General features: G+C 39.9%; 1 protein-coding gene and 1 long non-coding RNA gene across 4 annotated transcripts; both read right to left on the reverse strand.

Annotated features, from left to right (window-relative positions):
- Positions 1-42: 42 nt before the first annotated feature.
- Positions 43-25,374, reverse strand: slc35a3b (solute carrier family 35 member A3b). Of its 3 annotated transcripts, XM_085140513.1 has the most exons (8): positions 20,345-24,260; positions 19,410-19,621; positions 19,174-19,328; positions 17,513-17,635; positions 17,187-17,361; positions 3,684-3,802; positions 3,442-3,575; positions 43-1,573 (listed from the first exon to the last, which is right to left on the reverse strand). In XM_085140513.1, exons 1-8 carry the CDS (start codon positions 20,440-20,442, stop codon positions 1,480-1,482), a joined length of 1,110 nt encoding a protein of 369 aa, XP_084996639.1. In that variant the 5' UTR covers positions 20,443-24,260; the 3' UTR covers positions 43-1,479. The 3 variants fall into 3 exon arrangements, with proteins under 3 accessions (XP_084996639.1, XP_084996640.1, XP_084996638.1); XM_085140514.1 differs by lacking the exon at positions 20,345-24,260 and adding an exon at positions 24,267-25,374 and having other exon boundaries at positions 3,442-3,802; XM_085140512.1 differs by having other exon boundaries at positions 3,442-3,802.
- LOC146498047 (uncharacterized) lies at positions 4,233-16,416 on the reverse strand. The gene is made up of 2 exons (XR_014870607.1): positions 10,210-16,416; positions 4,233-10,135 (listed from the first exon to the last, which is right to left on the reverse strand). It is a non-coding gene; the product is annotated as an uncharacterized LOC146498047 (long non-coding RNA).
- Positions 25,375-26,637: the final 1,263 nt, after the last annotated feature.

A 26,637-nucleotide genomic window follows, 5' to 3' on the forward strand; every position in this document is an offset into this window, starting at 1 on the left:
GAGGTTCTCTATTGTTTGCCATATCTATGTTGTTCTGTATGAAACAAAAAAAAACAACAAAAAAAGATGAAGTCGGTCTGTCCGCTTCTCAACATGTTTTAATTTTTCTACACACCGTGTTTGGCAGTGTCTGGAATATGTTAAATGTAATCTTAAGCGTACACTCAGCGGCAGCTTCATTAGGTACACCTGTCAGACTGCTCATTGGATATCTACGATCATCCAATCACATTGCAGCAACTCTGCACATTAGGACATTTTGACATAGTCAGGATGAGCTGCTGAAAACTGAGTGTCAGAATGTGGAAGAACAGTGATTTCATTGACTTTGAACAGGTTGGTCTGAGTAATTCAGAAACTGCTGGTCTATTTTTACACACAACTATCTCTACAGTTCATAAAGAATGATCCAAACAGGTAAGAAAACTGTGCACAGTAGTGAAAATGCCTTGTTGAGTTCAGAGGAGAATGATCAGACTGCTTTGAAATGACAGGAAGACAACAGCGACTCGAATAAACACTTGTTACAGTCAAGGTAGGGAGAAGAGCATCTCTGAATGCATAACACATCGAACCTGCTGTCAGCTAAGAAACTGGGGTTACAGTTAATACATGATAGTTTTAGAGGTATTTTCCTGGCACGCTTTAAGCAGAACACAAGCCCTTGTATGTATGACAGCCCTGAGTATTGTTGCTAAACCCGTCTATCCCTTAACGACCCATCTTCTGGTGCTTCCAACAGGATAATCGACCCTATCATGAAGCGCAAATCATGTCAAACTGTTTTTTTGAACATGACAGCTCGCTGTACTCAAACAGCCTCCAGTAGAGCACCTTTGCAATGTGGTGGAGGATCCAGACAGATTATAAAAATCTGATGCGACGCGCTCCTTTGTTATTATTATTTTAGCACGTGCTTGTAGGGATCTAGTAAGTGCAATATGCTGTTGTGCTTTTTCAAAACGTCTCTGCTGATATCTAAAGAAACACTTTCCATTTGCTCCCGTGACCCTGAAAAGGATAAGCGGAAGTGAATGGATGGCTGGACTTTCCATTTGCACTAAAATTATGCGCCACTTCTTCAAAAGACGTGATCATTTTAAAATTACAATTCTTTAGCAACCCAAAGCTTAAATGTAACACCTGTACCTCTTCAGGTGGAAGGTCACAGTTCTAATACTGACACACGTGAACTAGTTTCACATTAGTTTGCCAGCAAGGATAAGGTTTGCTTATCATGTCCTCCTGTTCTCCTTACGCTGTTTGCTTTTCTGTGCTGTTAAGTTTACCTGACATGCTCAAAACAATAGCTTTCACATGAGTCACTGCTATCATCCATTTTGCACTTTCTCAGAGAAGGCCCACTTCCAAAAGACTGTATTTACCAGTAACTTGTCTTTACTTTTTCTGTAATGAAATTGTTCATGTGGCAAATTCCTGGTCACAGTTCGTGGATCCACAATTCACGCAAGTCTCTGATTACACTTTGTTGGTGCTGCTGCTGGCAGGTTTCTGCTCATAGCCGTAAAGAAATGTGGCAGCAATAACCAGCACTGCACCTAGAAAAAATACGCTGAGAGACACAGAGAAAAAGAAAATGCATTAAGTTGGAAGCACAACACGTGAGGCAACTTGTGTGTCTGACAGTTATGACTGTTACTATTACTAGTTCTGTGTTGAGCTTTGCCAAGATTTTGAATACAGCGCCTTTCAAAAACGTTGCTGCTGATTGGAAGATAGCAAGTTTACTACAGTGCAGCGAAACAGTGGTTGCCCTCTTCAGGATTTCTTTCTTGTTATGTTATGACGTGACTTAATTCTGATTTTCCACATTGTTTTTGGAAAGCTGACATGTACAGTAGTCACACGCAGGCCTGATTACTGCCAGACCAGCTGAATTGAGAAATCCCTTGAACAGAAGCTGGATGGCGAAGTGAAGTAGGCTAAAAGATCTCAGAAAGCATGGTGAGAAGCAAAGTCACTGACATCTATTAGTGTGGAAAGGGGTTACAAAGCCATTTCTAAGGCTTTAGAACTTCAGTGAACCACGGTGAGAGTCATTATCCACAAATGGAGAAAACTTGCAACAGTGGTGAATCTTCTCAGCGGCAGCTATCCTACCAAAATTACTCCAAGATGATCAACGGTCACAAATGAACTTAGAAGACCATCTAAAGCAGAAGTAGACAACTCCAGGCCTCAAGTGCTGGTGTCCTGCAGGTGTTAATGATTAGTTTAGTACCAGGCCTCTGGAGAACTTCAAGACATGTTGAGGGGGTAATTTAGCCATTTAAATCAGCTGTGTTGGATCAAGGACACATCTAAAACTTGCAGGACACTGACACTTGAGGCTTGGAGTAGCCTACCCCTGGTCTAAAGAACTGCAGGCCTAACTTGTCTGACTTAAAGTCACTCCACAAGTGAACAACATAAAAGAGACTGTGCAAAAATAGCATCAGTGTGAGAGTCTAAGGCAAAAACCAGTGCTGACCAAAAGAACACAAAGACTCATCTTACATTTACCAAAAATATCTTGATGACTCCCAAGACTTTTTAGAAAATATTCTCCGACAAGACGAAAGGTGAACTTCTTGGAAGCTTTCGTTCCTGTTACATGCTGTTACACAGCATCTCCTAAAAGAATTTTATACCAGCAGTCAAACATGGTGGTGGTGATGTTCGGGAGCTGTTTTTCTGCTTCAGGAATTGGACAACTTGCTGTACTTGATGGAACCATGAATTCTGCTCTGTACCATAAAATCCTGAAGAAGAATCTCCGGCCATGAGTTTCTGCCCTGAAGCTCAAGGTTTCTCGGCTTATGCGGCATCACCATGTCTTGCAGGCCTTGCAGACTGCTTCTGCCGAAGGCGGCACAATCACTTATTACGTTTTAATAACTAACCCAGTTATTTACTTGGCTTATCTTTTCTAATTCTAAAATTCATTTGATGATCTGAAACATTTAAATTTAACAAATATGCAAAAAACTACAAAATCAGGAAGGTGGCAAAAACTTTTCACTGCACAGTTTAACATGTTTGGAAGCAAAGACTTGCTGATTAGTATTAAAATAAGGCAGATTTTATTAGTTAAAACCAAAAACGCTAAACTGGAGTTTGTGATGGAAGAACTATTTTTTAATCAACACAAAACCTGATGAAAATCCACAAATGTGAAGGTGGTCAGCGCAGTCAGGTGACTGTTAAAAGACATCTGGATTCTGTTTGAACTGGTTTCCTGATAATCAGTGTCAATTGCTGACACACAGGTAGGTCCAAAAATGATAGTTTTTAATAGCACGCCTCGTTACACCACCACAGTGGATTTGAAATCATGATTGTTTTCTGTAAAATAGACTGTGGTGGAGGCAGTGTTTCCCACTGATAAAGTGTTAGCAAATTAATATTTTTTTTATTGTGCATAAGCGCGCTTGTGTTTACCTTGTGGGATTAAAGTCCTTCAACAGGAAATACGAAATGAGTGTAGACACCATGATTGATAGAGAGGTGGCAAATCCTTTGAGGATGTTGTCAGCATATTTAATGACTACAGCCACGATCAGCCCGCCGAGAGCCTGAAGACATGCAAACAACACAAAGGCAGACATGAACAACTCCACAAAGACTGCCATAAAACTCATGGAAGTCAAATGATCTACTGTAGTGAAACATGATGGCGCAACCTGTAAGACGACAACTATGCAGGTAATAATGTTGTATCCCTGGAAAATCCCCTCCTGCTTCACGCTTTCGCCATCATACACCATCATGCCTGTCAAGCCAAACACAAAGCTGAACAAACCTGAAAGAGACAAGAGAAAGTGATAAAGGTCAGGTCCTTGCTGGGACAAGTAAGACAAAGGTGGTGTTTTAACTATGGAGCAATATAAGGCAAGAAGAACAAAAGGAAATGAGCCATAGCCATGCTGTCTTAAAGCAGACTGCAGTCCTAAGATGCCATCAAGTTTTATCAATATCCAGTCCATAAACTCACCTTGAACGTCCACCTCATCTGTTCAATCTTTATTGTTATACACGTAGAACAAAATATCCCAAGAAACTCACATCCATATCCATATGCCAAGAACAGTTTTATTTGCCAAATAAATCAGTCTAACGTTGCGCTTGTACAAAGGTATGTATGTACATATATGTGTATATATACATATATGTACATACATACATATATGTACACACACACACACACATATATATATATATATATATATATATATATATATATATATATATATTAGGGGTGCAACGATACACAAAATTCACGGTTCGGTTCGATACTTTGGTGTCACGGTTCGATATTTTTTCGATACAAAAAAGATGTTCATGCCTTTTTATTAATTTGTCATTTATTAAATTTTCACGGCACATTCTGCACCACATCTCTGTGCGTTCATCATTTGTTTGAAGCCAGCTCACCTCCTGCAACCACTTTTCCGAGAATACGCGCTTCTTTTGTGGTTTGGATTCCTTCTGACATTTCTTTGGAGGTGGAGGAGCACCAAAGTAACTGCTTAAAGGAGCTTCTTCGACATCTTTAAGAGTTCTAAACAAATGTCTGTCCTCCTCCAGAAAATCTTATGTATGCAAACAGGCGTTGCAACTTCTTATCTTGTGCGCGTTTTTTATTTTGACAGTGAATACGCACCTGCGGACCACTTATGTGCAGCCCTGGTTATTTAGCTCGTCATATTGCAGCCACAGAAATTATTTTGTCCATGAAACCATAAAGCTCCACTTTCTTTTTGCCTTATAGTCTGATTTGTCATAACGTTTCCGTTTTGTGGTAAGCTTTCCTTTGGCTGTCACTTCTTCACCCTGACCTGTCTTATTTGGCTCAGCAGAACTAAAATATATATCCTGCTGCTTTTACACACGCACTCACATAACGCTCAGCGATTCTCTGCGCGATCAACCTCTCACATGTTTAAGCTTGCTGCGGGAGATTTCACTTGTCATGTTTGCATAGTAAGCTAACGATTGATAAGATGATGTCAAAGGAATTGGTGCGCAAATTATCATCACTCACCGATCAGTGCTGTCGCTCTCTATACACAGTTCGCGCGATTGCAAAGTGAAAGCAAAAAACAAGCGCAAATTCAAACGCGATTTCAATATGTCACATATTCACAGTGGCTCACCGATGCCAATGACATAATTACCCAGCTACATTTCCGAAAGAATGCAAAAGCATTGACATATATTTTTCTTTCCTACGATAGGCCGACGGGCAGGGCAGGGCAGCCCGACTGGAAAAATCGCTAGCCCCGGGACGTCGGGCTAGCGATTTTGCGAGCCCTGTATCTGATTGAGGAATCACTCATCTTTGGAAAAGAGAGTTTATTACAGAGGAATGGCTCTTTCCAAAATAAAAGCTATAATATACGCTTCTTCTGGGCTATATTCTCAGCAGCATATTAAACATATCAGGTCCCCATAAGGAGAATCATGTGCTAACCGCTGACTCCGGTAAAGTTTGTAGCATGCCTGCTTGTTGTTTTTCTCTGCTTCCACTTGTCTTTGCACTAGGATGATGTCGACCGCGGTAAAGTGAGCCGTCATTTGTGAGCCGCGGTCAAGCCAGCCGCCTCTTATCCGCCGCATAAATGTCCTTGCGCTTTTACACCAGTCTTTACGGTAGCGCCTTTTCGCTTTATATCCCGATTGAGAGCCTAGACCCGCGCACACGCGCACGCGCGCGCACACATTACGATGGAACAGCCCAATACAGTCAATACAATTATGTAAATTTCAAAAATTCATTAAAAATCATCCTTAGTAGTTGAGGTCCAACTTTCAACAGATTCCTTCTCTGGCTCACCTACTGTACCTGTGTGCCAAGTTTCATCCAGATTTACTGTAAAATTCCTCAGAAATTAAAGGAAACTTATATTCAATGCAATACAGTCAATACACTACAATTATGTAAATTTCATAAATTCATTAAAAATCATCCTTAGTAGTTGAGGTCCAACTTTCAACAGATTCCTTCTCTGGGACACCTACTGTACCTGTGTGCCAAGTTTCATCCAGATTTACTGTAAAATTCCTCAGAAATTAAAGGACATTTATATTCAATGCAATACAGTCAATACACTACAATTATGTAAATTTCGAAAATTCATTAAAAATCATCCTTAGTAGTTGAGGTCCAACTTTCAACACATCCCTCCTCTGGGACACCTACTGTACCTGTGTGCCAAGTTTCATCCAGATTTACTGTAAAATTCCTCAGAAATTAAAGGAAACTTATATTCAATGCAATACAGTCAATACACTACAATTATGTAAATTTCAAAAATTAATTAAAAATCATCCTTAGTAGTTGAGGTCCAACTTTCAACAGATTCCTTCTCTGGGACACCTACTGTTGTCAGGGTTCCTGGGTCATCGACCCAGTGTTTTCGGTTTTGTTCATGTTCAGTTTATTTTGCCACTGCCTGTTTCACTTCCTGTTTGTTCCTGTGTCAGCTCGTCTCGTGCCATTAGCCAGATTATGTTCAGCTGTGTACTCACCGGTCTCTCATTATCATCCTCATCAGTCTGTGTATTTAAGTCTTCTGTTTCTACTCGTTCTTTGTCGTGTCATTGATGTTGATGTTATGTCGTCGTTTCCGCCAGCCAGCCAGCCAGCCACTCAGTCCGTTCGTCCTTCCTTCATTCATTCATTCATTCAGTCAGTCGTCCAGCCAGCCAGCCATTTCCTACCTCTGTTCTGTTTGCTCACGCCATCACAATAAACACCAGTCTTCACCCACCTGTGAGTCCTGCGTTTGGGTTCCTTCTTCCTCGCCTCCACACCACGCCTGACAACTGTACCTGTGTGCCAAGTTTCATCCAGATTTACTGTAAAATTCCTCAGAAATTAAAGGAAACTTATATTCAATGCAATACAGTCAATACACTACAATTATGTAAATTTCAAAAATTCATTAAAAATCATCCTTAATAGTTGAGGTCCAACTTTCAACACATTCCTTCTCTGTGACACCTACTGTACCTGTGTGCCAAGTTTCACCCAGATTTACTGTAAAATTCCTCAAAAATTAAAGGACATGTATATTGAATTCAATACACTTACTTAAATATTGCATCATATTCAAAAATTCATTAAAAATCATCCATAATAGTTGATGTCCAACTTTCAACACCGACTTACTCTGGGCGACCTACGGTATCTCTGGGCCAAGTTACATCTCAATTCACTGTAATCTTTATCAAAAATTGAAAGAACAATTATATGTCAATGCTGGCTGTGTGCCTTTCAAAGTGACACTAAATAACAGAACTCAGGCACATCAGGGAATAATCCAAAAGGCGGATTTATTAAACAAAAACAACATACAAAATATCCCTAACCCATACTACATAACCTAAAAAGAAACAAAGGGACACTTAGAAGCACAAGAAAACAATACTATACTGAAAGGGCAAGAGACACAGCCCAAACATAATCCACAACTAAAACGCCAAAAGAACAAGTCATCCCACATAGCAGACGGGTGTTGCCTGGATCTGGTGTGAAGCCGGCACTGCTGGCTGACTTCTGGCATGGTAAGATGGCACTGTTTATGTGATGGCATGCTACATCTGGCCTGATTGGGTGAATGTGACATGTTGTATAGAGCACTTTGAGTAATATGGGTGAGTAAAAAGGCGCTATATAAGAATCAGTCCATTCACTGTCTGAACAGAGTTTTGTCATGACAGCATATTTGATTGTCTTCACTGACTCGCTTTGAAATCCAGATTTTAATTTTGGAATATTAAGTGTACTTGTGGTTCCTATAGAATTTTAAGGTTGAACAGGAATCATCTCTCAGGCCTCTCTTCTGTGGATGCAGCTCACATCATTCTGTACAATACGATAATTTTTAATTCTACAACTGTTTATAACCTGCATAGTTCACATTTGTGTATAGCTGTATATCTCATATTTCTGTATAGTTTTTTAAATTTCATATTCTGTATAGTTTTTCATGTTTATATCCTGTTCATAGCCCGTACATACTTATAGTTATAGCATATTCATAACATACCTTCATACCGTGTACATTGTAACATACCATAATAGACCCATTTCTGTAATATACTTACATACCTATATTATTGCTAATATATATTGTAATATATCTATATCATGGCTAAAGCACTTCTTGATGGATGCAAACTGCATTTCGTTGCCTTGTACCTGTGACATGTGCAATGACAATAAAGTTGAATTCTATTCTATTCTATATTAATTCAGAAGACAAACACCCGTCTCTGCTTTTGAGATTAGCATTAAAACCCTGTTTTGACAAATAATACAGTTAGAGTGGATCAGGTGACCCTGAATCTTCCCTTATTTGTGCTGCAATAAGCCTAGGCTCTTGTGGGCTTCCCATCATGTATGAATTTTTTCCTTCTTTGCTCTTTCTGTGTTTATACACCTCTCTGCATTTAATCATTAGTTAGTATGTATCTCTTGCACAGTGTATATGTTGTCCTGTCTCCTTTTCATCAACCTCAGCCAGTCACAGTAGATGGCTGTCTCTCCTTGAGCCTGTTTCTGCCAGATGTTTCTACCTCTTCAAATGGAGTTTTTCCTTCCCACTCACACTAAATATTAGCTCATATGGGGTACTTAAATTGTTGGGGCTTTCTTTGTATTATTGTTGTGTTTTTACCCGGCAACATAAAGTGTCTTTAGGTGACTGTTGTTGTGGTTTGGTGCTGTATAAATATAATATAATAGAATCGAATAGAATAGAATAATGTACTTTAGACCGGGAGATTGGCAAAATGTATAAATAGGATGGTGATTAGGGGAATTGGAGACAGCTGTGTAACACAGCAGGGATACATTGGGAATAAGAAGACAATGGAAGTAAGACTCAACACAAGAAAGAGACAAGAGGCCACCAAACTAAAACACAGACTAAGACACACGAGCTTGACACAGACAAAACCGTAAACAGACATGAATACATGACTGGCTTTAACACTAGAGTGTTCCATCCACTTGTGGAATGCTTAAAAAGAACTACACTTAAAAGCAATATGGAACTGAAAACAAAAGAATACATAATGTAAACATATCATCAAATAATCCAGGACTCACAAACAATGATATGATGAACAGAACTATAAAGAACAAAACTGAGAAATGCTTGGTAAACTGACCAAGGACTATGTCATCATGTCAATTTTTTAATATCATAGTTAATGTGTCCTGATTTGTAGATAGTGCCACCTGACAATTACCAGGAAATCCAACTGGGTGACAAGCCAGAGTTGTTTGCCTACACACCCACTGACTAGAAAAAAGGTCCAGGACTCTTCAAGCTGGGATACAGGCATCAAAGACAAAGATGTAACCAGATAGAAAGTCATCAGGAAGGCATTGCCTGTTGTTGCTGCTGCTGTCAGACTTTTTAATCCATCCACTTGTGTCAGACACATATTGAACAGGAATAAACATGACTCACTGCACTCTCTCACTTTGTATGCCACAATGTTTGCTTAGACACCTGTATGCTTATATTGTTTATTATATCCCAGAAACATTAATGTTAAAACTTGTGTTCCTATGTCTATATATAAGTTTATTTTCATATCTCTATATTAATCTATTTATAGCTCCATTCCCTCACTTCATTTTATACAATTGCTTTGTTCCTGCATGAGAGCTATTTAAAGTGGTTTCACACACAGTGCCTCCAGATGAATACAGAGTAGTTTTGGACAGCAGAGGCTGGAGAATGGTATTGCTCTCTGTGTGAAAAATAACTACTTATTTGAAATGAAGATGAATGTATGTTGTCAAGGCAAAAAAAAAGTTTTTTCTTTTAAACAGTACATTGCATAATGAGAGTTGGCAGTTCGTCTTGTAACCGGAAGGTTGCTGGTTCGAGCCCCAGCTCCCACAGTCTCGGTCGTTGTGTCCTTGGGCAAGACACTTCACCTACCGCCTACTGGTGTTGGCCACAGGGGCCGATGGCGCGATATGGCAGCCTCGCTTCTGTCAGTCTGCCCCAGGGCAGCTGTGGCTACAACTGTAGCTGCCTCAACCAGTATGTGAATGTGAGAGTGAATGAATAGTGGCATTGTAAAGCGCTTTGAGGGGTCCCGAAAAGCGCTATATAAATGGAATCCATTATTATTATTATTATTATTATTATTATATTAGGGAAACCTGCAGTCAACTGAGACTGCAGAAGTCACTTGGATGAGTGACGAAACTTTTCTCCCATTGAAAACGCTATGTCCAGATGAACAGAATCAACCTTTAGGGATTTAATTAACTGGATGACATTCTCCATGTTGTTTCTGAATTCTTTGTCACCTTATGAATAATGTATATAATTTTGAATAATTTCATGTAAATTTAAGTCTTATTAATAGAAACTGAGGAAAGAATGTAATTTGTTTTTACACGTCTTGATACTTGGATATGGGGATTAATAGGTAGTTATTTATATATTTTTATTATGTTCTGTATTTCAAACTGTAAATTAAGCTTGTTTGGTTATATTTTTTATTGCATTCTTGTAATTTTTCATGCTTGTACTTTTAATACATTTTTGATAACATAAAAATAAATCTGAAAGATACCTGCATTTTTCAATACAAAATTCACAGATATTTTCAAAAGTGATTTGGCATGCAGTGTTACATTGGTAAAGTATAATATATTGCATTAGAAACTTTCACAGGATCAGTACTGGACTATATCAAGTTCTGTATTGCAAATGTTGTCGTGGTTTTAGGCAAGAATTTAGGCGACACCTTGTAGAGCACTCAAACTCCGACCTTTATTATCTACTTCCTGTTTCAGGACCCCCTTTTACAATAAAACAGGTTATACTCAAACAGATTACACCACAAATGTGACTGTGGACAAAAGCATTCGGGTTTTCCCAAACCAAAAACCCTGGATGACCAGCGAGGTCTGCTCAAAGCCCACAATGCCGACTTCAGGTCTGTTGACAGAGCTCTGTACAGGTCTGCTCGAGCTGACCTGAACAGGGGTCCCACCTGTCCAGCAACAACACACGAGAGGTGTGGCAGGGAATAATAGACATCATAAACCACAGAGGCAGAACTGTGAAAACAGAAAACCTGAGTGTGCAGCTAGCAGAGGAAATAAACAGCTTCTTCGCCCGCTTTGAAACACCACAACAGCAGCATTCATCTGCCTCAGCCCTGCTCCCATCCTCATCCTCACCTAGTTCCTGCACTGCTCCATTCATTGTAACAGAGCACGATGTCAGATGTGTGTTCCAAGCAGTGAACCCCAGGAAGGCGGCCGGTCCAGACGGAATACATGGTAAAGTGCTAAGACCATGTGCCCACCAGCTCACCCTCATCTTCACCAGAATCTTCAACCTCTCACTGGATGAAGCAGCCATCCCATCCTGTCTAAAATCAGCCACAATCATCCCAGTGCCAAAGAAGTCTCCCATCACCAGCCTGAACTATTATTGCCCTGTGGCCCTCACACCGGTAATCATGAAATGCTTTGAGAGACTAGTCCTTCAGCACACCAAGGATTACCTCCCCCCAGTATTCGACCCCCACCAGTTTGCATACCGCGCAAACAGATTCACAGAAGATGCCATCACCCTCCACTTGGTGCTGAGTGGAGGGTGAACAGCGGCAGAGCTATGCCAGAATGCTCTTTGTGGACTACAGCTCAGCCTTTAATGCAATCATCCCAGACATCCTCTGCTGACCTTCCACCACTCGCCCATTGAGAGCCTACTAACTTACTGCATCCCAGGATGGTACGGCAGCTGCACTAAGGCGGATAGCGAGTCAGTGAAGACAATCAAATATGCTGTCATGACAAAACTCTGTTCAGACAGTGAATGGACTGATTCTTATATAGCGCCTTTTTACTCACCCATATTACTCAAAGTGCTCTATACAACATGTCACATTCACCCAATCAGGCCAGATGTAGCATGCCATCACATAAACAGTGCCATCTTACCATGCCAGAAGTCAGCCAGCAGTGCCGGCTTCACACCAGATCCAGGCAACACCCGTCTGCTATGTGGGATGACTTGTTCTTTTGGCGTTTTAGTTGTGGATTATGTTTGGGCTGTGTCTCTTGCCCTTTCAGTATAGTATTGTTTTCTTGTGCTTCTAAGTGTCCCTTTGTTTCTTTTTAGGTTATGTAGTATGGGTTAGGGATATTTTGTATGTTGTTTTTGTTTAATAAATCCGCCTTTTGGATTATTCCCTGATGTGCCTGAGTTCTGTTATTTAGTGTCACTTTGAAAGGCACACAGCCAGCATTGACATATAATTGTTCTTTCAATTTTTGATAAAGATTACAGTGAATTGAGATGTAACTTGGCCCAGAGATACCGTAGGTCGCCCAGAGTAAGACGGTGTTGAAAGTTGGACATCAACTATTATGGATGATTTTTAATGAATTTTTGAATATGATGCAATATTTAAGTAAGTGTATTGAATTCAATATACATGTCCTTTAATTTTTGAGGAATTTTACAGTAAATCTGGATGAAACTTGGCACACAGGTACAGTAGGTGTCCCAGAGGAGGGATGTGTTGAAAGTTGGACCTCAACTATTAAGGATGATTTTTAATGAATTTTTGAAATTTACATAATTGTAGTGTATTGACTGTATTGCATTGAATATAAATGTCCTTTAATTTCTGAGGAATTTTACAGTAAATCTGGATGAAACTTGGCACACAGGTACAGTAGGTGTCCCAGAGAAGGAATCTGTTGAAAGTTGGACCTCAACTACTAAGGATGATTTTTAATGAATTTTTGAATATGATGCAATATTTAAGTAAGTGTATTGAATTCAATATACATGTCCTTTAATTTTTGAGGAATTTTACAGTAAATCTGGATGAAACTTGGCACACAGGTACAGTAGGTGTCCCAGAGGAGGGATGTGTTGAAAGTTGGACCTCAACTATTAAGGATGATTTTTAATGAATTTTTGAAATTTACATAATTGTAGTGTATTGACTGTATTGCATTGAATATAAATGTCCTTTAATTTCTGAGGAATTTTACAGTAAATCTGGATGAAACTTGGCACACAGGTACAGTAGGTGTCCCAGAGAAGGAATCTGTTGAAAGTTGGACCTCAACTACTAAGGATGATTTTTAATGAATTTTTGAATATGATGCAATATTTAAGTAAGTGTATTGAATTCAATATAAATGTCCTTTAATTTTTGAGGAATTTTACAGTAAATCTGGATGAAACTTGGCACACAGGTACAGTAGGTGTCCCAGAGGAGGGATGTGTTGAAAGTTGGACCTCAACTATTAAGGATGATTTTTAATGAATTTTTGAAATTTACATAATTGTAGTGTATTGACTGTATTGCATTGAATATAAATGTCCTTTAATTTCTGAGGAATTTTACAGTAAATCTGGATGAAACTTGGCACACAGGTACAGTAGGTGTCCCAGAGAAGGAATCTGTTGAAAGTTGGACCTCAACTACTAAGGATGATTTTTAATGAATTTTTGAAATTTACATAATTGTAGTGTATTGACTGTATTGCATTGAATATAAATTTCCTTTAATTTCTGAGGAATTTTACAGTAAATCTGGATGAAACTTGGCACACAGGTACAGTAGGTGTCCCAGAGGAGGGATGTGTTGAAAGTTGGACCTCAACTACTAAGGATGATTTTTAATGAATTTTTGAAATTTACATAATTGTATTGACTGTATTGGGCTGTTCCATCGTAATGTGTGCGCGCGTGCGCACAGTCTAGGCTCTCAATTGGGATATAAAGCGAAAAGGCGCTACCGTAAAGACTGGTGTAAAAGCGCAAGGAAATTTATGCGGCGGATAAGAGGCGGCTGGCTTGACCGCGGCTCACAAATGACGGCTCACTTTATCGCGGTTGATGTCGGCGTAAATGTGCAGTCATATTCGTTGTGTTCCCACTAGTGCTGTCAGCGTTAATCTGAAATGACGTTAACGCCACAACACGGCAAATCTCCGTTAACGAGCTACCGCGGATTGCCCCGTGTGTGGGGCTGGACAGCCAACACGTTAACGAGCTAACTGCGCTAACACACTAGTTCCCACCCATGTAATTGAGCATTGCGTGGCACATCCAACATACTGTTTTACTTTAGTCCATGACAGGCTTACCTTCAGGGTCATACATCACATGAAAACCAAAATAGTTCCAAACGCCAGATCTGAATGAGGGTGGGGGAGGTTCAATTTGCCATGTTGCAAGGAGAGCTTAACTTCTGTCTCGCTAGCTTGCCCTGCGCTCAGTGAACCTGTGTTCGACTACTCTGCCTAGGCTGCACTGTCAAGCGCAGATCCACTGAGCGCTCAACACAGACAGCACCGTCAGAAGGAAAGTTGATAAAATAAATTAAAAATGTTGTATTGTTCGATACATATGCGTACCGAACCGAAAGCACTGTATCGAACGGTTCAAGATCGATACGAGTATCGTTGCACCCCTAATATATATATATATATATATATTAGGGGTGCAACGATACACAAAATTCACGGTTCGGTTCGGTTCGATACTTTGGTGTCACGGTTCGATATTTTTTCGATACAAAAAAAAATGTTCATGCCTTTTTATTAATTTGTCATTTATTAAATTTTCACGGCACATTCTGCACCACATCTCTGTGCGTTCATCATTTGTTTGAAGCCAGCTCACCTCCTGCAACCACTTTTCAGAGAATACGCGCTTCTTTTGTGGTTCGGACTCCTTCTGACATTTCTTTGGAGGTGGAGGAACATCACAGTAACTGCTTAAAGGAGCTTCTTCGACATCTTTAAGAGTTCTAAACAAATGTCTGTCCTCCTGAAAATCTTATGTACGCAAACACGCGTTGCAACTTCTTATCTTGTGCGGGTTTTTATTTTGACAGCGAATGCGCACCTGCGGACCACTTATGTGCAGCCCTGGTTATTTAGCTCGTCATATTGCAGCCACAGAAATTCTTTTGTCCATGAAACCATAAAGCTGCACTTTCTTTTTTCCTTATAGTCTGATTTGTCATAACCTTTCCGTTTTGTGGTAAGCTTTTCTTTGGCTGTCACTTCTTCACGCTGACCTGTCTTATTTGGCTCAGCAGAACTAAAATATATATCCTGCTGCTTTTACACACGCACTAACATAACGCTCAGCGATTCTCTGCGCGATCAACCTCTCACATGTTTAAGCTGCGGGAGATTTCACTTGTCATGTTTGCATAGTAAGCTAACGATTGATAAGACGATGTCAGAGGAATTGGTGCGCAAATTATCATCACTCACCAATCAGTACTGTCGCTCTCTATACACAGTTCACGCGATTGCAAAGTGAAAGCAAAAAACAAGCGCAAATTCAAACGCGATTTCAGTATGTCACATATTGACAGTGGCCGATGCCAATGACATAATTACCCAGCTACATTTCCAAAAGAATGCAAAAGCATTGACATATATTTTTCCTTCCTAGGATAGGCCGACGGGCAGGGCAGAGATAGATTTTGGTAGCCCGACTGGAAAAAAGCCCCGTCGGGCTAGCGATTTTGCGAGCCCTGTATCTGATTGAGGAATCACTCATCTTTGGAAAAGAGAGTTTATTATGGAGAAATGTCTCTTTCCAAAATAAAAGCTATACTATACGCTTCTTCTGGGCTATATTCTCAGCAGCATATTAAACATATCAGGTCCCCATAAGGAGAATCGTGTGCTAACGGCTGTCTAAATGACTCGGGTAAAGTTTGTAGCATGCTGCTTGTTGTTTTTCTCTGCTTCCACTTGTCTTTGCACTAGGATGATGTCGGAGTAAATGTGCAGTCATATTGGTTGTGTTCCCACTAGTGCTGTCAGCGTAAATCTGAAATGACATTAACGTCACAACACGGCAAATCTCCGTTAACGAGCTACCGCGGATCACCTCATGAGTGGGGCTGGAAGACGTCAACACATTAACGAGCTAACTGCGCTAACACACTAGTTCCCACCAATTGAGCATTGCTGGCACATCCAACATACTGTTTTACTTTTGTCCATGACAGGCTTACCTTCAGGGTCATACATCACATGAAAACCAAAATAGTTCCAAACGCCAGATCTGAATGAGGGTGGGGGAGGTTCAATTTGCCATGTTGCAACTAGCCTAGCTTCTGTCTCGCTAGCTTGCCCTGCGCTCAGTGAATCTGTGTTCGACTACTCCGCCTAGGCTGCACTGTCGAGCGCAGATCCACTGAGCGCTCAACACAGACAGCATCATCAGAAGGAAAGTTGATAAAATAAATTAAAAATGTTGTATCGTTCGATACATATGCGTACCGAACCGAAAGCACTGTATCGAACGGTTCGATATCGATACGAGTATCGTTGCACCCCTAATATATATATATATATATATATATATATATATATATATATATATATATATATATATATATATATATATACTTATTTAGATATACACTTATTTAGACTTATTGTTATCGCTGAACATGTCCTCCTTCTGTTAGCACATTAACTTACCAATGGAGCCTGAGGCTTGTAAACGAAATGCTGTCCGAACTCTGTAGAAACCCCTGGTATAAAATGAGATTTTCCCTGACTGAATGTCAACAGTTAAATTATGTTAAATTAGATACAGAGAAGTCTTGCATGTTGCACCATTTTTCATGCATACGGCTCTTATTTAATTTTGCACTGAATTTCTTATAATAGTCTCTCTTTAGTTTTATTTACAGTCATGTTATTATTGGATACATTGTAGTCATTAAGCCGACCATGAACTCCTCTACATACAGTATTCTAGAGTCAAATGCAACCCCATCTGTCTGACAGCTAAATGATCCCTAGCGCAGCAGTGAATCTACAGCAGAACAGCTGAAAAATAAAAGAAGTCCAGACCTCAACCTGCCTGAAGTGCTGCGGGAGTTGTGCACAAATGACTGTCTGCAAACCTCACTGTAAGACAGAGTAAAAATTCCTCTACAAAAATGTGAGAGACTAAGTCAACAAGAAAACAAGTGCTACAAGTTCTTGCTGTTAAAGGTGGTTCTGCAAGCTGCTAAATCGTGCGGTGTACTTTTTCGCAGGAGTTGCATAACTTTCTGAGAAAGCCTTTGTTTGTAAGGAACCATACATTCCTCGCTCAGCCTGTCATATAAATGGAGGTATAGCCACTCACCCAGCTGTATATTACGAAGCCACAGACTCTGGCTTGTCCCTTTGAGGATCTTCTCAAAGTAAACTCCAGCAAAACCACTGGACACACAGGCCATCAGCACAGCGATCAGGCCCACAAACTGGGAGCTTGCAGACATTACTTTCTGTTCAGAGTCACCCAGAGACTCGACGGGCAACTGTGAAGGTTGAATCACTGATGAGCGTGTGCAAAGGCATAGGCTTTTATCAAAACACATGAATACACTGAGACTCATTTCACCAAAAAGAACATTAGAAAGGTAGAAATGAAACATTAGTAATAATTGTGGTGACGGCGAGCGCTGTTACCTGCACCAGAGTGACCCCGGCCATAAGGAAGAGCAGGGAGAGCCACTGGTAGCTGCCTAACTTTTTCCCGAGCATGGAGACAGAGAACAGAGCTGTGGTGAGGATCTTCAACTGGTACGTGACCTGTTAGACACAAAAACACAAGTGATGCTTTAAGTAAATGATGGATTACTCCCATCCTCACTACAGCACATAAAAACTGATATAACACTTGTTATATCTGAGCCACAGGCTGGCCTGGCTACAGTCTGAGTTACAGTAGAGTTGATCAATGTTGATTAAGTTGCTACCTATTCTCCTTCTTTTTCTTAAATAACATCCTGTTGCTTTCAATTTCTTCTCTGCCATATTTAATTTTTCTTGTTATTTACACTCTTACTTGTTCATTTTGACTGTGTCCACAATTATATCTCATGCTACAGTCATATTTTCCTGTTTTTTATTGTGCTCTTCAAAGCATATCGCAACTCTGTTTTTCAGAGTGTTACAAACACAAACTTTATTTATTTATTATTTAACACACAATAATGGGTAGTATAGAAATGCCACAGTTACAGAAAATGCATTCATATCCAGAAATCTTCTTTCCAGCTACTTCTCGTTCTTTTAGAAGATCTACTGTATTCTGATTCTTCATCTGTACTTTGATGCCTTTCATTCAGCAGCCCACTGTGTAGGGGTCAGGACAGATCTGTTTAAAAATGGAAGAGACGCCATTTCTAAGAATCCTCTCTGCGATAGATAAGAGGACACGTGTTTGCACTCCGGAAATATACATTGAACTTGTTGTGCTTCATTCCTATAGGGAAAGCTTCATTTGCAAGGTTTTTGTCACTGAGTTGCTGTTAAAAGGATGATCTTAAATGTTCCCAAGTGCCTCTTATTCACTTTCTTCTTCAGGTTTTTTAGCGCTCAAGGACAAATGGGTAGTATTATTAATACGGTAATGATAGTCTCACAATTCTACTTAAAAAATGTTATTGCGTTATTCATTTATGTAAAGAACTGAGTATATGAAAAGGACAGAAACTGGAACTGGATGTCATGAACGTATAAATCTTGGTGTTCTTTTGAAAATGGTTACTTTGTGACAAAGAAGAAAAGTGAACATGGCCTTTTTACCAGCTAGTCGTCTGTATTTTTTTAAATTATTTTTTAAATTAATTTTCCAAGTTCACAAAACAGCTTCAGTCAGTTTGAATTGTTTTCCAAAGTATGTTTTTTTGGTTTATTGTTGTTTTAGATCACTAGAGAGTTTGTTCACATCCAATTATAAATGTTATTTATAAAAAATATCATTTTAGAAATGAGGGATGTGAAGCTTAAATTTAAACAAACATATTTTATATGTTTTATGATTTTTTTCCAGTGTTACAAAACTCAATAACTAGCATTTTCCTCTTTAATATTTACAGAATATAGCTTTAGTACCACTTAAATTAATCAAACAAGCCTAATGAGATGAGAACAGATGACATCTGTTGTTTTAGAGATCATTTTATGAGATAGATTTATGTAAATATTTACCAGGATATCCACTGTACATTGTGAATTCAGAAATGTACACAATACAAACCAGCCATGTGAAACCATAAAGAAACCAGTTCACGCACACAAACTCAGTGAGCTTGAACAAGCACATTCATTCATTTGTATGTAACCTGATAGGTGGCTGCGTCCAGGTTGGACAGGGCAACATAGAGCAGATTGTTCTGCAGAGTGTAGATCCCTGCAGGGACGGCCAGCTTCACGAGCTCCACGGGCTTGTTCAGAATCTCCTTGTTCAGCAGCTCGTACATCGCCCTCAAGCTGAAATCTAAGAGAAACAGAAGTTTATTAACAAGACTGGGGATTTTCTACCCAAGTAGGATCCAAAACTATTTTCCTCCTTACTCACTGTTCTCACTGAAGATGAGGAGAGTGCACATAAAAATCTTGAGCACTTCAGCTGACACTACGGCAGAGGAGGCGAGGTAGCGAGGACCGTTCTCCTTCAGGGTACGGGAGTAGCGCATGGTGAGAACCAGCAGGGTGGTTTGCAGCACCAGAACCCCCAGAGACACGTATTTTAGCCTGGAGGAAAGCGCCATTGTGGAGGAATGTTTGACTCTGCAGAGAGACAGTAAAGGAGCCTTTTAGGGTGGACAGGAAGAAAATGAAAAAAAGAAGAGTGAACTGAAAGGTTCATTCAGCTTGTTCACACAAACATAAGGACTCACAGAGAGCGTCCTGACACGCTGAGCAAGGCTGCTGCAGTGTCCTTGAGCTAGAAATTGACTTCTGCCTCGGACACTTAAGAAGTTGCAGAAATGCACGAGACAACAGTGGAAGAGACTTTGGATTAACAGGCTGTGACTGCTCCTTCACAGACAGTCTAACAATAAAAAGTAATGGGGAACATGTCGGAAACAGCTGTCACCTTTCCTTTGTCTTGTTATTGGAAATCTGTCCTCCAGCAAGACAAGTGCAGATTTAGTGCAGGAGAGGAACGTGTCGGTCAACCATTGCTGAAACTGTTAAGCGACCAGCTGGAAAACCATAGCCACCATCTACCCTGGCTAATGACATAGCTGTGCACTACTTATCCACACTCGCACCAGAATTCTAATAAGATTCGACGGCAGCTGTCACAGGTGTCATTTATAAAAAAAATGCAAATCATTTCTCGTCTAAACTTGTCAGAGGTTTGTGGCTTAAAGATGAAAAAGCACAGCAAATTGTAAAGTCCTAAAATTTAAATAAATAATTTGGTTAAAATTAGGAAGGATTTTATACACGAGTGAATTATACAACTGTGAACTTTTAGCTGACAGTGATGAGACAATTACTAACCCGTCTCCTGACTCTGGCATCTGGGGCGTCTGAAGAGAAACAGTCCTCATTCTTTTATCTTTTATTTCCAAATTGAGGCATCGTCCACTTGCCTTCATCACAAGACTCACAGAGTCAGCCCACCTTCAAATAGTAGGAGGAACTGAGGGATCGTGCTCATTTTCTCACAAGGTGAAAGTGTGGGATCGGCTCAGGTGGACTGTTTGCACAGCACGATTATTAGTTAATCCCTGTTAACAGCGAGGTCTCTGTATCTCCACTGTCTTCAGACAATTACGCACACCGAATCTGACTCACACACAGTTTGCAGTTCCTTCTTGTTCTTATTGATTCATGACATCATCTCAAACAAACGGACCTCGAGCAAAAGTAATGTCAGCGCAAACTTGTGACTCTGTTATACTGTGAAGCATTTATGTGTGCTGTATTTGAACAGGGATTTAGTTTAAAAATTCGATTTAGTTTTTTCAAAAAGGGATGTACAACTAGCCAAGATGAACGCCTTGAAGTTGTGGCAGAGAAGGAGGTGCTATGTTTTCAGCACAGTGACCTCTTTATGTAGGAGCTCTGCTTAGCAGAGGGGCACGGCTGCACAGTCCCTCTCTGTTTCTGTGTGTGTCAGTGTGTGCGTGAGTGCTCTCCTTACAGCCTGCAGTGTCTACACCCAACACACTCTGCCAACTCTCTCCAAGTATATTTCAAACTTTATTTTTAGGTAGTGTCATCTGTGTTCTTGCTTATTCACGTCCATCCATCCACTTTCTTAAGTGATGGTCCTCTTCACACTCCCGATGACATCTATGGCCACTTTAGAATCACCAGTAAAGCTAACATGCATGTCGTCAGAGTGTGGGACGAAGTACCTGGAGAGAACCCACCCAGACATGGGAGAGTGTGCAAACTCCACGCAAAAGAGCACCAGCTAGCTGGTGCATTCAAACCCAGGACCATGTTGCTGTGAGGTGACGATGCTAACCACTGCAGCAGGAATATTACAGATGTAAATATGCTCACGCTTAACCTACATATGAATGAAAAGAAAATGGACAGTATACAGTATGTGATCGTGTCACGTTCAAATTAGTAACATCAGTAGTATTACAACCTTAAAAATGTCTCACTGTTACTGCTCAAGGTTTAAAAGATGTAAAGAAAGGTTATATTTCTATATGCAAACCAATTTAAAGCCAAACTTTTACCTAGATAAAGAAAACTATTCTCCACTAAGTCATATTAATTTTAATTCGAATACTTGAATGACTTAGACAAAACTATAATGTAATTACCATGAACAGTTCACCTTTCCGGCATTTTGCTACGTGCAAATAATATTGATCTGCTGGCTGGTGGTGCAGTGGTTAGCGCTGTCGCCTCGCAGCAGCAGGAAGGTGCTGGTTGTGAAACAGCTGGTTGGCTCAAGCCTCTTTGAATTAAATTTGCATGTTTTCTAGGTGCTTCATGAATATCCGCTTAAATTGTTATCTGTCTCTCTGCGCTACCCCTGCGATGGATCTGGACCGTGTTTATCTTTGTAACGTTGTATCTACATCTCATACAAAGGGCAATAAATACATAAAGAATGATAAAGAATTGGAGACTGAGGCAAAGAGTGACTCAGACCCTACCAACCTTCAGACATCACTTTTATTCTGACCAATACTACACACCTGTAAATCTTTCTGATTGCATTTTGCTTTGCGGTTTGGAGGAGTTGGAAATTCTGCCCACAGACAGACTTACAGTACTGTGCAAAATTCTTGAGTCACACTTAATTTTTTGTGTTTTATATAGAAAATGGGAACTAGGGCCAACTATTTATTGAAAGATGCAAACTGAACATACAGCATATAAGGCAAAAAGAGAGCTTGTACACTTCTAACTAGCTTGACTCCCAACAGAACCTTACGGTGTCTTCAGACCTTCTCCTCCTTGATGATCATTTAAACCAAATATTTAAATTTCACTGATGAGGCTTCAGTGAACAGTAGGATCAGCTGAAGGGCCAGATGCATCTTGCAGGTCCTGTTTGAGGTCTTTGCTGGATTTTCCTATTTCTTAAGGACATGAATCTCAGATACTGATGATCTGCGGTAGATAGTTTTTCAGGGTAGATGCTTTTTCCCTTGTCCTCCACTTGTTTGATCGCCTCACATTTTTCTAAGAACACACTGTACACCATGTTGAGTTTTCAGCTTATAGTTCTTTGGGAATCACCTTATCGGTACAAAAATATTATTTTATTTCTGTCAAACTCTGCTATTTGTGGTGTTTTTCACTGAATCAATTAAAAATGTTGACTTTTCTTAAAAGGGGATGCCTAAAGATACAATTTAAAGTTGGTTCTTTTCTACGTTATCTGTTATGTGTAGATACAACACTGGTTCATCCTTAAACTTAGGTGCCTCTTTATGCTTGAATCATTCATAGGTCGGTGTAAAGTGACTTAACAAACCAATTTCTCTGAAAATATAAAGATGGATGTTGAAAGACCTTAGAAAGCCTGGAGGTCTGCTGTTCAAGGCCCCTTTAAAAGTTAGAATAAACTCTGCAAATATATAGAAAAAATATATAGAAATGGACAGTGACTCAAGACTTTTGTACAGTACTGTAAACACATGTCACACTCATGATACCCTGGTGACAGCTACTGTAACAGGAAGTACACCAGGAGGTTTTAGCACACATACAGGTTGGGAATGTGAAAAGACCAACATTGCTATCACAGCTGATAAATATACAGTAGATGAGACTATTTACAAATACTAATTCATTAATGAAACACATTTCCTACTGTAAAAAAAAAAAGATATTTAAAGTTATCTGCAACAGAATAATGAGACATCAACATTAATTTGTCACAGACTTATCAACAACCCACGCAGATTCACACTAGACAACAGGAAATCTTTTGCCAGCTCCTTGAAATGAGTTTATAAACAGCTCTTCTCTGCCATAGAGAGCATCTCATTGAGTATCACTGAGTATCAAGCTGTCACTCAACAGTCAGGTTTAGCTCAGCATTGAAATCAAGTTACAAACAGAGCAGTTTACACTTTTTAACTTTTTCAAGTCACATTATCAGTTTAAGACGTGCGTGCGCTTTTTCGTTTGGGGAGCCTGTCTGAGTGCTGATTGGTTGATGAGTGGGCCGGAAAGGAGCGACACCAGGAGTTCACCGGGAACGGGAGAAGCAAGAATCATAAAAAATAAAGCACAGACAGTGGACACTTTTAATTCCTTTCAGCACTTCAGGGACTGACCGACAATAGCACCAGGAAGAGTGACCCACAAACCGGTTATTCCGCACGCTCACGGAAACTCCGAAACTGCCAACGCACTACTCCCGCTCAAGCGCATAAACCCGGACTCAAAGGGACAGTGTTTGGAGACTTTGTGCCACATTTGGGGGCTTTTCGATTTTCAGAGAATTCACTACAACAGGACAGGGTAGCACAGCACCGGCAGAACTTCCAAGTCAGTGTGAAGAAATGAAGTCTAAAGTGGAGCTTTGCTCTGCTGGAATTCTGAGAAACGGAGTAATATTACATATAGTGACGTGGAGTAGAGCTGACCTCCATCACCAGAAAACTTTGACGTATTTGTTTGGCGGTAGTTAAGCTGAGCAAACATCACACTTGTAAGGATGCGGACCTGTTGAAGGGCAAACCCACGTGTGAAGGGAAGGTGTGAAAGTTAGAGTGAGTGAATGCCCTGTTGTTTAATTAAAGACGTATGTGCTGGTTATGGTTCCCCCAAATGTTGCTGATAGTGAAACACGGTGTCTCTGAAGGAATCTTCACAGATTTAAAAAGGAAGCAGAAGGTGTTCACTGTTAAAGTTAGCCACAAAAGATGTCTCCGCAGACAATCGGATATTTAACAGGCTTTTTTAAACAGCAAATTCTTATCTCGGTGAAACTTACCTGTGGGTCTGGAGCTCAGCTTAGGGTGTAGATGACCGGATGTGGGCGCCCGCTCACTTGATAGTCCTGTCCTCGCTTTTCTCTTTACTAAAGATTGACTCTCATGGCGCTAAACTAACAGTCAGCATAGCTGTCTCAGCTGTAATTTAAGGCACGCTTTTGGTTTTTACGCATATAGCAGACGCGGTGCTTCCTCCTCTGGAGGCTACACTCAATGAATGAACCCACGTGTAGCTGAGGAGGACTCAGTTTAGAAGTTTGGTGACACCTGCCGAAATATGACAAAGTAAACAAGAATACACCGAGGGGGGGAACAGTTTCACACCAAAGGCCTCTCTTTTGTCCTCAACAATAGATTTTTTTTAAATATACATAATAAAATGTAATAAATATCCCTAACAAAGGCTAATGACTAAAACGATATTCACATGCACAGCTTTACACAAGGGCGTAGATTTGGTTGTGGCATTGGTGGGGACGGATGATTCAACCATCGACCCCTGCCCGTTTCTTTTTTTTTTTCCTTTTCGTCTTTGCTTCTTGATAAAAAAAAAAAAGGAGAAATATACTTGCCTACATATGCTATTCTACATGCTTTTAAACCATTTAAAATTACAATTCATAGTTTTATATGTGAATTATATAATGTTAAGTTACTATTAAACAAATGACTAAGTATTTTATACTTTAGTTTACTTCAACCATATTCCATATAAATCAGATATCATACAAAAATAAAAAATACCTTAAAATACAGTCATGACAATAAAAGAATATGACTTTAAGGACTTAACAACATTACTTCAGTTATACTACACCAACATCTCTTATACATTAGCACTAAGGGAACACTGAATGACCTGGTGGTTTTTGTCCATAAAACTACTCATCTAAGATTACCACAAAGTAACAGATCTCTTAGCAAAATTATGCAACATTTTAGGCACACTATTGCCCCTATCAAGTCAGTGAGCTGGGATGTTTTACTCTAAACATGAACTACTGTTACAGCAACAGACATGGACTACTGGTGTCCCACACAACAACTCAATGTCCACTACGTGAAGGAGCCAAACACATGCCTTCTCCTCTTATTAACTGAGATAAACTGCTGGCATCAGTGGCGGTCTTAGCCTGTTTGGCGCCCTGGGCGAACACTCCCTCTGGCGCCCCCCCCCCCCCCCACACACACACACACACACAAAACATATTAAGGATTGTACATTAACATAAAACTGTTGTATTCACACACACACACACACACACACATGAAGAGAAAGAGAGTATGCAAACAGCTACCAAACAGCCATCATAATTCGTCATACATTGAGAACAGGACAAATCAACAATTGACAATGACTAATTAATATTAAAATCTGTAACATAATGTATTGTTTGGAGTTTAGTCTGTTACTGTTGCTATTTTTACCATTTCTTCTTGGAGCAGCTGTAATCCACATAATTTCCTTAGGGATTAATAAAGTATTCTGATTCTGATTGTTTCAGGATGATCTGCCATTATCCAATCACACATCTGCTTACCTGTATCTTTTGCTCGTTTCTCCTCCTCTTCTTTTCTCTTTTTTCTAAACTGAGGACCTGATGGCTTTGAACTTTTCTTGTCCATCTTCCATTGGATTTAATTTTGCACTCCAGTATGAACACCCATCCCCCAACCCGAGGATCACCACAACATAATCTAACACACCTACACCTTAGTTCACAGATTCACTTTGTCTAGGGTGCATTTCTGAGGTTTCAAACAACCCAGGATTCAAATCATGAATACATAATGGACTTGGATTTACAACATTATAAATCAAATGTGCTCTATTTGGAAGTATTAAACCCCGATTCTTTTGTCCCCATGACAGAACAGAGAAAACCGACTCATAGTGTGTTAAAATATGGATATTTCTTTTATTCATTCATCTTCCGGAAGAGAGAGACCTCTGCACAGCTCAAACGCCAGTTGCAAGAGCTCTCTAACATTAGAATCATAAACTGTGGCTCATATAGGTGTTATTTTGGTACTTTACACGTCACACAGTCTCAAACATTGCTTATATGGCAAGTTCCTCATTTCAGTGTCTTATCTATTAATATGCCTGTGCACTAAAACTTCCTGTTTTTCAGTCTGGCTGAGCACTTAGTTTGTGAGTTAAAAGTGGCCTTGTTCTACAAGCCTTTATTAAAGTACATAAAACAATATAATGAGCAGACACACATTAAAAATATTTCTCTTATCCCTAACAGAAGCAACTGGACCCCCTCCCCTTTCGACGGCTTGTGTGTGAGACTTTAAATCATCAAACTGTAAATTTTAAATTGTTATTGATCCCTTTACCCCGAGTCCTAAAGTGTATATTTA

This window comes from Neolamprologus multifasciatus, chromosome 18, assembly GCF_963576455.1.
Source record: "Neolamprologus multifasciatus chromosome 18, fNeoMul1.2, whole genome shotgun sequence".
Classification (NCBI taxonomy): Eukaryota; Metazoa; Chordata; class Actinopteri; order Cichliformes; family Cichlidae; genus Neolamprologus; species Neolamprologus multifasciatus.